Source organism: Agelaius phoeniceus, chromosome 1 (assembly GCF_051311805.1).
Source record: "Agelaius phoeniceus isolate bAgePho1 chromosome 1, bAgePho1.hap1, whole genome shotgun sequence".
Lineage (NCBI taxonomy): Eukaryota > Metazoa > Chordata > Aves > Passeriformes > Icteridae > Agelaius > Agelaius phoeniceus.
The window spans coordinates 152,341,702-152,354,163 of record NC_135265.1 but is presented as its reverse complement, the minus strand read 5'-3'; the positions used below and the strand labels follow the sequence as shown (position 1 = coordinate 152,354,163).

Below are 12,462 nucleotides of genomic sequence, written 5' to 3'. Positions count from 1 at the left end.
AGTAAAACTCATTTTGAATTATCTTTACTTTTGCAGGTCAGGTTAGAAAGGTTCATGGAGGCAGTAGCTGCTGGTTTTGTTCTGGAATTGCACACATGGCATTAACTTGTTCTTACAAATTCAGTGTACACACAAGTTGTTTATTTACCTTGGCTTGCTGTCCGTTCTCCAAGGACCACACTCTGCTTTGTTCCAAAGGGTTGATGGGCCAAAAAGTATTTTTAGTTGATGCAAAATTTTGTGTTTGAACTGAACAGCATGTGGATTCCAAGGGAAATTGATTTGTTAGGATTGTGGAGAGGGAAAGAGGGAATTATAGTATTCATGAGATCTCTGCAGGGTCAGTGGTGTCCTTCTACAGAAGCAAATGGTTATTAGTGAAAACTTCCAATTTATTCTTTAGAACACTGTGCTTCCAGCAAAGAAAAATAATTATTAGCTCAGTTACAGACAATTCCTTGAGGCTTTATCTTACTGAATCTCCAAACTCTGCAATAAAATCTGTTATTGAGAACTAGCATTGATGGAAATATATGGTGGTATTCAAAGTTTTTTTGAATATTCATGTAGTTCAGGCACATTAGTTACTTTTTATGCTGTTTAGTGACTTCTGGTGTCAAGCCATCAGAGCCCAAAAGAGAAGAGAGGATTTTGTCTGACAGTGGAAATATAATTAAGTGACTTGTTCAAAATTACAGGCCAAGTCCAAGTCTGCAGAGTCATTAAAACAGAGGATTTCTTAAATTTCTGCAGAAATAATTGAACCATGTTTTTAATCTGTTCTTCTTTCTATCCTTAAATATTGAAGTGTGACTGATAACGGGTTATGGGTTTTTACAACTGGAAATGTCCTGAAAGAAATCCCACATGTAAATATCAAGAATGTAATTTATTTAACATTTTCCATTGTGGGAAATCTTGAAGTGCTTTGCTTGCTGGCTGTGCTAAGTCCAAAAGTAGTGACCTGTTGTTAATTTGAAAGTGAATTGAGACAGTGAAATTAAAGGGTGGAAAAAGGCAACAGTATTCCTAGATTTCTGCTTTTATATACACACACACATATATATAAATATTTAAATCTGAAGTAATTGAAAATTACAAAGCAAACCATGTTTGCACCTTCCAACTGCTTTTAGAGTATTCTCTTCTTCTGATGGAAAATCCCAAGAAGTTGTGGAACACAAACACAGTAGATGATCACATCTCCATTTTTTTCTGAGCCAAAAGATAGAAAACATTTTGAGTTTAAGCATCTTGAAACAGGAGATGGAAGATATCAGAGTAGACATCAGTGTTCTGTCTCTTAATTATAATTCAGAGCAACAAACAGTTATTATGCAATTTCTTGCCTCTTCACCAGGGGCACATTTCCAGCTGGAAATGCTCAGTGCACAATTCTGTGTCACCTCAAGGCTGGAAGAGTCAGAGATCTGTGCAAGGTCCATGGAACTGAGGTTTTCCTGACAAGGGGTCATACTCCATCATGTCATGGCATGTTATACATGGATTCACCATTTAAGCTTCCAAAGGACCCAATTTATCATTCTGTGGCAGTAGCCACTGGTAGATGTTGTCCCCTTTCTCTCATAGCTTACTTGTTCAAATACTTAATTGTATTTAAAAAAAAATATAAAATTAAAGACAAACATCTGAACTAAGATCCAGCATTTTTTTTCCTCTGAGAAGGTGTGTTGCTTCTTTATCTTTTCTTTCTCTGCTGTTGACAGTGACCTCTCTGGAAAGAAGTCTTCGATCCCTGGGGACCTCAAACGATACTCAAGAGCTGCAGGATGGACTGTGAGTTTATTTTAAATTGTTGCAGATCTTTCTTTGTCCCAGCCTTTTCATTTTTTCCCCTCATTTGTCCTCACCTTTTTTTTTCCATCCTTTTATTATAGCTGGACACCTTTTTGTCAGGATTACTTTGGTTTTTTCCATTCCTGTTGGTGATTAATGCCGCTAGGATGTGTATTGATCGTATAAAGCTTTCCTTCTGCTGGTCTTGTGGCAGAGAATGGTGTGGAGATAACACAGAAAAGACGGCCCACGGTGAAAGAGGGCATTCTGTGGTTCTTGGAGGTGTTGTTTTTCTGTTGTTTGGGGTTTTTTTTGTCATTGAGGGGGGTGGTTTTTATTTTTAAAGTGAAGATGGAGTAGGAAACTGTGCTGGTTTTGGCTGGGATGGAGATAATTTTCTTCACAGTAGCCAGTGTGAGGCTGTGGTTTGGGTTTGTAATGAAAGCAGTGCTGATAATCCAGGGATATTTTAGTTACTGCTGAGCAGTTCTTACACAGGGTCAAGGCCCTTCCTGCTTCTCACCCACCCCACCAGCAAGTGAGGAGTGATTGAGCAGCTGTGGGAGGTCAGCTGCTGGCTGGAGTTAAATGAAAACAGATGTTTCTGTAGCTTTTTCTTGTTCCTTTTCTTTTACCCTCCAGATCTACTTGGCCAAGGTCCATGGACCCAAAACGAAAGAGAAAAGAGACTTGTGACAGAGGCATGTAGTGGCAGAACAAGGGGGAAAGGCTTCAAACTGACAGACAGTAGATGTAGATTGGATATTAGGAATAAATTCTTCCCTGTGAGGCTGGGGAGGTCCTGACACAGGGTACACAGAGAAGCTGTGGCTGCCCCTGGATCCCTGGAAGTGTCCAAGGCCAGGTTGGATGGGTCTTGGAGCAACCTGGGACAGTGGAAAGTGTCCATGGCAGGGGAAATGGAACCAAGTAATCTTCAAGGACCATTCCAACCCAAACCATTCCATGATCCTATGAAAAAAATAAAAGCAGGAGAGGATATTTTATAGGAGGAAAAGTGTGTTGTGGTGTTGGAAGCTGCATCACAGCATCACATGGCTCGGCACTGACAAAATGAAACTTGATTTGCAGTTGCAGGAGACACAGTTCATTAAACTCCCTCTTCCAGAGCTGTGTACACACAAACACGCACAGTTAGCTCTCCTTGTATATCTGCTAATTACAGAATTCAAATGACTTTTCCAAATGTAGCACAGTTTATTAAAGGTGCCTCCCTTCAAGCAGCTTGCAGGCAAAAATCAACTGTTTGGGATATGTCCCCGATTTCATGTGTGTGACTGATGTTCCTGCTGAGATTTGGCTGTGAAGAAAGAGGAGAATTTGGGGTTTATTTTCTTTATTTGCCTGATGGACTTGACTGACCTTCTCTATGCAATATAAACTCTCAGACCTGTTTGCAATGTCTCTCTTTTTCTCTCCAATCCATTGCTTTCATCAGGGCATCAGATCTGCCCTAATTCACATATACCCTGTTTTGCAAACCAGAGGATTAAAAATAGTAATAGTAATAGTCAGAAGATTTGAAAGCAAATTTAGGAGATTGGAGAGGATGTAAGAGTAAAAAAGTCAGCCTGTGGAGATTGATGTAATCAGGAAAGATGTTTACATGGACAAAATAATTTGCAGCATAAAGCACCTTAATAACTGCTGGAGATCCTTAACCCAGAAAAGACTCTGTATCATGCAGATATTGTGTTTGCACTCCTAAACTATTTTTTTTTAATTTAATTAAAGAATCAACTCCTTGACTCTTCAGAGCACTCCAGAAACATGCCTAGATAATTTTACTCTTTCCTGAGCAGTTACATAAATAGTTGCATAAGGCACAAATTGCACTAATTATTTTTTGATCTCGGAATTATTGTTAATTGTCCAGATAGTTAAATGCAGGTTTTTAAAATTTTAACCGTGCTTCCCTACCCCTTTCATCAGCTCCAGAATTCCTCCAGCTGTTCTCCTGGTTCATCCCCTCTCCCCATGGTCTGATGGCTCTCCCACTTCTCCCATTTGGCTTTTTGTATCTCCATGCAAGCAGTACCAGGGTGCTCTGCTGGGGAGGACCAGCAGCTCCCTTCCCTTCAATCCTCCCTGTCTGCCATCCTGCCCTGTGTCATGATTTGTCCTTACGGATGGGTTTCGTGATGGTTCGTGGATTTGATCTCAGGGTGCAAAAAACCGACACGGCACAGGGGATTTGCAGTGATAATCAAAACAAATGCACCTTTATTGAATGGCCACAGCAAAATGCGATAGAGGGATTAAGGGAGAGAAAAAGATAGAGAAAGAGAGAGAAAGAGAGAGAGAAAGAGGGGGAAATAGCTACCAAATGTAGACGAAGTCCTTTGGTCCAGTCCAGTCGAGGATCTGCCTGTTACATCAGGGAGATCTCAAAATCTCTTGCTAACTCAGAGGTTTTTATTATGATAATTCTGAGGCGAGGGGGAAACAGATACAATAAGGAATAGATGTAACAGGTAGTCCATGTCCTCAGCAGTAAACCAGAGCCATTGTTTTCCTGGTCCAGTGGTCACAGCATCTCAGGCAAACATCTCGGTTTGGCCAGCTTGCCTCCCCCACACACCACCCCCAGGTTGGGGGTTTCAGTCCCAGTCCTTGGAAGGAGCAGAGGGGCCTTTTCACATGGGGGTTTCATGTGTCAGTCCTTGATGGAGAGGCTTCTTACATCTCTACTTGTCTGTCACTGTGGTTATGAACAGGCAAGAGGGACCTTCCTTTAGAGGGGGACCACCCTAAAGCTTAGGAGGGGACCAGCCAGGCTGAGAGGTGGGGAGGATCCCAGAGCTATTGTGCAAAAAGGGACAATAGGGCAAAAAAAGGGCACGTGCAAAAAGGGCACGGTGCCCTCTTCTTCTCATTGGGCTGAGAGTAGCATACAGCAAACCACACCTGTGAGAACAATAACTTAGCACTGTGCTCTCAGGCCTCGGGGCCTTTGGCGTGTGTAACTTTCTCCTACAAAGCCAGAGATTTTCAGACAGGAGGGGTCTTCTCTTCAGTGGTCCCCAAATGACGATCATGAGGCAGATGAGGGAAAATTCGGACAGACTCTCACACCCTGACCCTGACGTGTCCTTCCAGTGCCCCCCTTTCTCACCACCAGGCAAACATCCTCGAGTGCTCTACAAGAACTTCAGCTTGTCCCTCCTGAGAGCTGCACCAGCAAAAAGCAGCGTGCCATGAATCACTAGAGCTGGCAGGGCTGCATAGATCTCTGCTCAGGAGGGTCAGCTCTTCAGGTGAGACCTTTGGGGCAGTGCTTTCTGCTTCCACGGCTGCAAATCATGGCTTAATCTTCCTCCTCTGCCACTTGACCCCTCTCCTTCAGAGGCTGATGCATGGCTCTCCTTGAACACCCTCTAGCTTTGAAGATGGGAGCAGTGAGGGAACATTTGGCAGGTTTATAGCCCTGGCTGTTAGGAAAAGGATAATGGTTTTGGGTGTCTAAGTAGTAAAATTGCCACAATTTCTGCTTTCTTGTTAAGTGGCTGTCACTCTGCCTAAAATGAGGCTGACTAAAATTAGGTAGATGAGGGAAGGCAGAGTGTTTGGGAATAGGGATTAATGGTGAATTGTTCTGCCACGCAGGACATTCAGCTACTTTGGGCTGTAAACTGCAGAAGTGTTTGCTTACCTAGCTGCAGGGTCCTGATTAAACAGAAAAACACCCCAAAGTTACCTGCTTCCTTGCCAAATTCAGGCAGACTTTCTGCCTCTTAAGCACAGGACTCACAAAAGCATCAGATGAGGACAGGATTTTTACTGTCAAATTGGTCTGTTCCCTTTCCTGAAATGGTTTCTCTTCTTTTGAGAGCTGAGTCTTCCAGAATAAGGATTGTATCTGTGGCAAGTAAATTTGGGAGAGTTCATCCCACATGGAGTGCCAGCTCTAGTCAGTGAGACAGACTTGGCTGCTGCTGTGAGCAGGGTATATATCAGACCCAAAGTGAATAATCCTGGTCGAGGCTCTACCCAGAGCCAGCACAAATATTTGTGTGCTGCATGCTTGGAGCTGGATGTGCTGGCAAGTGAAATGTAAATGCCCATACAAAGCTCTTGGCTGAATGCAACTGACCCTGGATTAATTGGGAAGGGAGTGGGAGCAAAGGGGAAAAAAGGTGGATGGAGCTGAGATGAGGAGCTAAGGCCAGGAGGCAAAGCTGAGGCTTTCTCCAGTGATGCAGGAAAAATTGACTGATTTGTTTTTTCTTTGACCTTTGGTTTAATAATCCAGGCTTCCAAGGCATTTATCTGCTTCCTTAGCCAGAGTGTGTGGGATGAAAAGGTTCTCCAACATTAGGCATTGAAGGTAATGAGTTTTTAATTTAGGCAAATCAAATTAAACAGCCAGGTAGATCACTGTCTCTGAGAGACAGTGAAGACCAGTCTCCTTCCTTTTGACTGGTGCAGCTCTTTGGTCTCCCAACATCTTCCACAAAGTGGCTGGAAATGAAAGCCTCCCTCTAACCTGGACAATGCCAGGTAGAAGAAGAAAAAAATAATTAAGAATCTTTGATTTTCACACAACCTGACCCTGTCTTATTGTGATCTCAAGCAAAGCAAAGTGGCCATGTAGGCTGCAAGAGGCATTTGCTGACTACCTGGGAGCCATGAAACTGAGCTTGAAGTGGCAGTGAAAGGTCCTTGATGTCCTTTCCTTGGAGGTTGGGTGTCTGCAGAAGTGATCCAGGCTTTCCAAACCAGGCTCCTACACTGATGAGTGTCACCTGAGTTTGTCACCTTATTGGATATTTGACCTTGTGTCGTTGTAAGGTCAAGAGGAATAAGAGCATTGAGTCACTATCACAGCTTTTTACCAATTTCAGGTGTGTCTGGGATGTAGCACTTGAGTCTTCACTCCTTGAAGGAATTTTACATCTTTCACTAGTAGTGACTAGTGAAAGATGTAAAATTCCTTCAAGGAGTGAAGAATTTACCTGTTTAAGGAAGAGTTTAAGAGGGAAATTTTTGGGGCTTTTAGTACTGATGAGATTTTAGCACAGATGAGATTTACTAAAAAAAGTGTTAATTTCTCCTGATTTGAAAAAAAAAAAAAAGATTTTTAGCTTTCACCTCACTTTTCCCACTGGCATTAATTTTTTTTTAGTGCACATTATAGAAATACATAAGATTTTTTTTCTTGCACCTGAGAGAGGGCTCAGCTCTACACCTGTACAGTGTGAGAAAACAAACCTGCTTTCCTGACTGAAATGATTTGAAATCTTGGTTAAGATGATGCAAGGCAGAGAATTCCTATGGCCACAAAGGAGTTCCAAAGCATTTTCCAAGTGGGGAAGCTGAGCTTGAGATCTGAGCTGCTTCAGGGTGAGACAACTCAACAATCCTGGAAGAGACTGAAAGTGCAGCTTTTGCATTGCTGCTCTTACCTGTTTTTTGGTCAAATATTAACTTTACAGAGCACCACTTTTCCTTGGGCATGCATATATAGATTGCTAAATTCTTTACTGGGATTGAAGGGAATTCCATCTTCCTCACCCTTCCCCAGGAAATTTGCGTCATCACCATCAGATTTTTTAGGGAGCAGTAAAATTAATCAATCAGTTTCTTTTGCCACCCTAAAATTGATGGAAGCTGGGGTGAAGTATTGTCAGTTTGGGGTGAAGTATTGTCACTTTGGGGTGCTTTTGGGAAGAGAGGCATCCCTGTCCAAGACTGAAGCCATGAGCTCTCCAGGGCTCTCAGGCTCAGTCTGAGGTGCTTTGCTGGATTTGTAGAAGCATTTTTGACACATTTGTTGACATTCAGGATACTGAATAGACGTTCAGTAAGTTTGTGACAGATTGGACTCATCTATGAGTCTTGCTTGGCAGAGGTTGTTGCACCCTCTGAAGGATAAGAACCTAAAGGTGGTTGCCTACATTTTCTTGGTCTCTGGACTCTGGCAAAGTCAGAAAATCATGGAATGGTTTGGGTTGGAAGGGGCCTTGAAGGCTGTGCAGTTCCAGCACTCCCCTTTCATGGACAGAGACACCCTCCACTAGTTCAGGTTGCTCAAAGTCTCATCCAGCCTGGCCTTGGACACTTCCAGGGATGGGGCAGCCACAGCTTCTCTGGGCAACCTGTGCCAGGCTCTCAGCACCTTCACAGCCAAGGATTTCTTCCCAATATCCAATCTAAACCTGCCCTTCTCACTTCAAAGTTATTCCCCCTTCTCCTGTCCTTCCATTTCTTCTCCAAAGTCCCTCTCCAGCTCTCCAGGAGCCCCTTTAGGCTGTGGAAGGGGCTCTGAGCTCTCCCTGGAGCCTTCTCCAGGTGAACTCTCCCAGCCTGGCTCCACAACAGAGGAGCTCCAACCCTCAGAGCATCTTTGTGGTCCTCTCTGGGCTCACCCCAGCAGCTCCACATCCTCCTGATGTTGGTGACCCCAGAGCTGGACCCATAGGTCATAGCAGAGGGGAACAATCCCTCCCTTGACCTTCTGACCACACTTTCTCATGATGCAGCCCAGGATGTGATTGGTGACTCTTGGAGCTGTTGAGGTGCCCCAGGGTGTCTGAGACAGGTTGGAAATTTTGGCACAAGACTTGCTGTTCTTTCGCTTCTAAAATGGCAGCATTAGGTGTGGTGGCACACTGGGACATCTCAAGTGACACTCTGTGTGTGGTATTTTTGGGGTCCCCCGTGGCAGGAAGGAAATGATGAACCTGACTCCATGTTCTTAGAGGGCTCATTTATTATTCTATGATATTATATTATATAAAAGAATGCTATACTAAAACTATACTAAAGAATAGAGAAAGGATACTTACAGAAGTTTTAACAAGATAATAACGAAAAACTCGTGACTCGCCAGAGCCTTGACACAGCTGGCCTGTGATTGGTCATTAAGTAAAAACAATTCACATGTTGGATAAACAATCTCCAACCACATTCTAAAGCAACAAAACACAGGAGAAGCAACCAAATAATTATTGTTTTCATTTTTCTCTGAGGCTTCTCAGTTTCCCAGGAGAAGAAATCCTGGTGAAGGGATTTCTCAGAAAATATGACGGTGACACTCTTTGACCCCCTGATTGAAAGGAGGGAAGTGGCACTGGAATTTCACCTTCAGGGTGAATGATTGAGGTGACTCAGTTTGTTCCCACCCAACTCATATTACACTAAGAAATGTAAAAACCCTTTTTGGGGGGAGCTGTGGGGTCATTTGTACCTTAGCTGGACCAGAGGGACCTTTGGACATTCCCCTGTTCCTCTGGATGCTCCAGAGAGGTTGAATAGTTCTCCTCATGGCTTGAAGCCTCACCAACCTGCTGCAGAGGTGGATGGATCCATGCCCTCAGCTTCTCTGAATTGACATGAAACAGTAAAGGCTTTTTTTCCTCAGTTACTTTTATCATTTATGTGTATTGTTTCCTTCTTCTTTCACCATTATGATTGATAAGTTGGAGGTATAGCTTAAATTTATTTTTTTAAAAGCATCTGTAAAAAAGATTTTAATTCCTCTGGAATTCAGATTCATTTAAAGCAGAATGATGTTTTAAAGTCATAATTTACGGAAAGAAGATTTGTTAAAGTAAATCAGACAGAAGCTTTTAAGTGTCAGCACGTTTAATTAAGGGTAGAATTTAATAATGTTTTATATGGTTTTGTTATACTGCTTGTAGAAGCTTTAAAAAAAAGAAAAAGATTTCCATAAATATTTTGAAATGTCGTTTTGATTCTGTTAATATGTTAAACCCTTCAAAGTAATACCTTCCCTGTTCAACTCAAAGCAGTGGGATTAACTTTATCTATCCCCCATTTATCGCTACTGGCATCAATTTCTGACAGGAAAAACCTTCTAGGTTTTGGCAGTAAAAATGGGTTGCCAGATTGCAACATTTGCATTTAACTGTATAATACACTCTCTGCCTTAATAACTGTATTTATGTGACAGATCTCACCCTTAAGAATCCCAGAGCTCCGGATATGTGACATCCCTGTGATAAATTACAAAAGCTGGTGATGAACTGCAGAATCCTCCAATGATGATAAATTCATACACTTTTGAACTGCCTGCCCTGCTTAGAGAGGTCCTTGGAGTATCCCTTCACATGCTCGAGCAGTTTCTAATGGCCACTACAAATCAATCTGTCAGCAAAGTTTTGCTTTTCAGTGTTTTTCTCCCAAAATTGTCCTTGCCAGAGTTCTGAGGTGGCCAGAAACCTTGGTCAAAGCAAAAGTGTCTTCCCACGTCAAGTTGGGTTGTGGATGTAGGCTGGGAATTTTAAACCCTTTAGTAATGGAGGAATTATTTGTTGTGGCAAGGGATGGATCCTCCAGGAGATGACAAGGAATGGTGGCATCTGGGGCATACCCAATAATCTCTTGAAGGTCTCTTACTGCTGCTGCTTTTTATGTAATTTTTTATGCTTTCATAAAAAAGCTCTCAGCTTATGGTTTCCGTCCTCTCCTCGGTGCAATGGTGGGGTCAGAGAATCACAGAAAATCCCAGCCTGGGTGAGGCTGGAAGGCACCACAGTGGGTTGTGTTGTTCTTCCTCACGTTCAGGTGGAACTTCCTGGGATTCATCTCCTGCCTGTTCCTCTTGTCCCATTGCTGGGCCCCCCAGAGCAGAGCCTGGTCCATGCTCTGGCACCTCACTGCAGACACAGACAGAACCTGACGAGGTCCCCTTTCCAGTTGCCTTTTCTTGAGGCTGAACAAGCCCAGCTCCCTCAGCCTTTCCTTTAAGAGAGATGCTCCAGCTCCTTGATTATTTTCATGGCCCTGTACTGGACCCACTCCAGGAGCTCCATGTCCCTCCTGTCGGGTTCGGCTGTCTGTCTCTGCCCCGACATGGGTAGAGTGGTTCTTGGGTGGCACGCGATGCAAAGGACGAGTCTGGACTCTTCAGCTTTTCGGTCTTCAGGTTGTTTATTATTTCTTATCTACAAAATTTTTCTGTCTGCCCAACAGAGGTCTGATCTGCAAGCAGCCACAGGCACTCTCTGACCACCCACGGGCCGGTCATGTCTTTTTATACTAAAATCTACGTACACAATATTTACCTTTATTTCCCAATGCTTTTCACCCATGTTAGCAAGTGCACCTTCACCATAAACCAATCTCTAAGTGCCAACATCATCACAGGAGATGGAGGACAAGAAGAAGAAAGAAGAAGGACAAGACATGCCCTGATCCCTCCATCTTGTCTCCATAACCCCCCTGTACCAAAAACCTTAAAGTCTATATCTCACCCTCTAATTGTGTCTCTTTTACACCTTTTACTCTAAAGTGATTCTCTTGTCCTCAGACTCTTGTTACTTCTGTGGATGGATCAAAATCAAGCCACCAAACACTCTTGGCAACATTCCAGGATTTTCGAGACCCCCAAGGGTTCTCCTGGCATCTCTGGACATCGGGAACGATGTGCTGAGATCCCACACCTCCTGTCCTGAGGAACCCAGAGCTGGACAGAGCACTCCAGATGTGCCTCACAGGGCTGAGCAGAGGGGCAGAATCACCTCCCTTGACCTCCTGGCCATGCTCTTCCCTCTGCACCCCAGGTTCCCACTGGCTTTCCTGGCCACAAGGGCATTGCTGGTTCATGGACAGCTTCTTGTCCACCAGGACCCCCTGAGTTTTCCTTCTCAGAGCTCTGCAGAGTCAAGGGAAGAACAGCACATTCCATGCTGGTGAAAACTGCATTGATTTGGAGCCCAAGCCTGCCAAGACATCCTTGTTCCCATCTCCAGGTTGCAGATTTGCCCCCTGGCTTGAACACCAGGGCTGTAAGGTCTCCAAGGGGGATGAGGAGCAGGAGAAATTATCACTGTGTGAGCCATGTCCTTGCACATCTGCTCCGAGGATTTGCAGCAGTGTCCCATGGTCTTTATGCCATTTGGAGCACAGATCTGGGTAAACAGTGAGATTATTTTTTGTCTTCTGCCAGTGACTAGATACTGGAAAAATAATTCTTCTCCTCACCCCATCCCCCCACTTAGTGCCCCAGGAAAAAATGTTTGCTTTTGTGGCATCCCACCCTTAAGGGGAAGGGAACACCCAAGATTTGTGGATCCTTGTGGTCAAAAGAAATGGCAAAAGTCAGAGGATCCACACAAGCTTACAAAGATTCGTTAGTAAATTGCACATTTAGCATGGAAATCAGTATAAATTAGTCCCTGACTTCCTGTCTAAGCAAAAGGCAGAGGGTTTTGGATAAGGGGTAGGGTGAAAAGGAAGAGAGATGGATTAAACATGGGGAGAAGGGAGAAAGAGAAGGAGAAAGAGAAGGAGAAAGAGAGATCACCAGTCATTGCTCCAGCTTTAATCCAGCTCATGGAATGTCCAGGATCCCGGGGTGTGTGTGTCCATGCTCAGGCTTCACAGGGTTACCTTTTATAGATAAGTTTTCCCTGCTATTTTCTCTCTTTCCATGCAAATCAGTTGTTAGTCACAGCCTGTTCTTCCAGACCTGTCAGAGCCTTCAGGGATCTTGGATGGTCTTGATCCCCCCTACAGTTTGTCCCCTATTCCCAACCTCATTCCTGTGCCTGCACTGTGCTGTGTGGTGCTGTTCCCCAGATGCCAAAACCAGGATATTTTTCCCAGAAAAGTGCTGCCCTACCTCTGCATGGCCCCTTCTGCAGACACATCCTTTTCTTTCTCACAGCATATTATTAC

At 43.8% G+C, this 12,462-nt stretch overlaps 1 protein-coding gene across 6 annotated transcripts in view; it reads left to right on the top strand.

Annotated features, from left to right (window-relative positions):
• Window positions 1–12,462, top strand: part of TSNARE1 (t-SNARE domain containing 1) — a 469,579-nt gene that overhangs the window by 156,922 nt on the left and 300,195 nt on the right. For all 6 annotated transcript variants that reach the window (XM_054647416.2, XM_054647423.2, XM_077189516.1 and 3 more), the window contains one exon: window positions 1,728–1,797. In XM_054647416.2, the coding sequence (XP_054503391.1) occupies window positions 1,728–1,797 (70 nt within the window). The remainder of the gene's footprint in view (window positions 1–1,727; window positions 1,798–12,462) is intronic.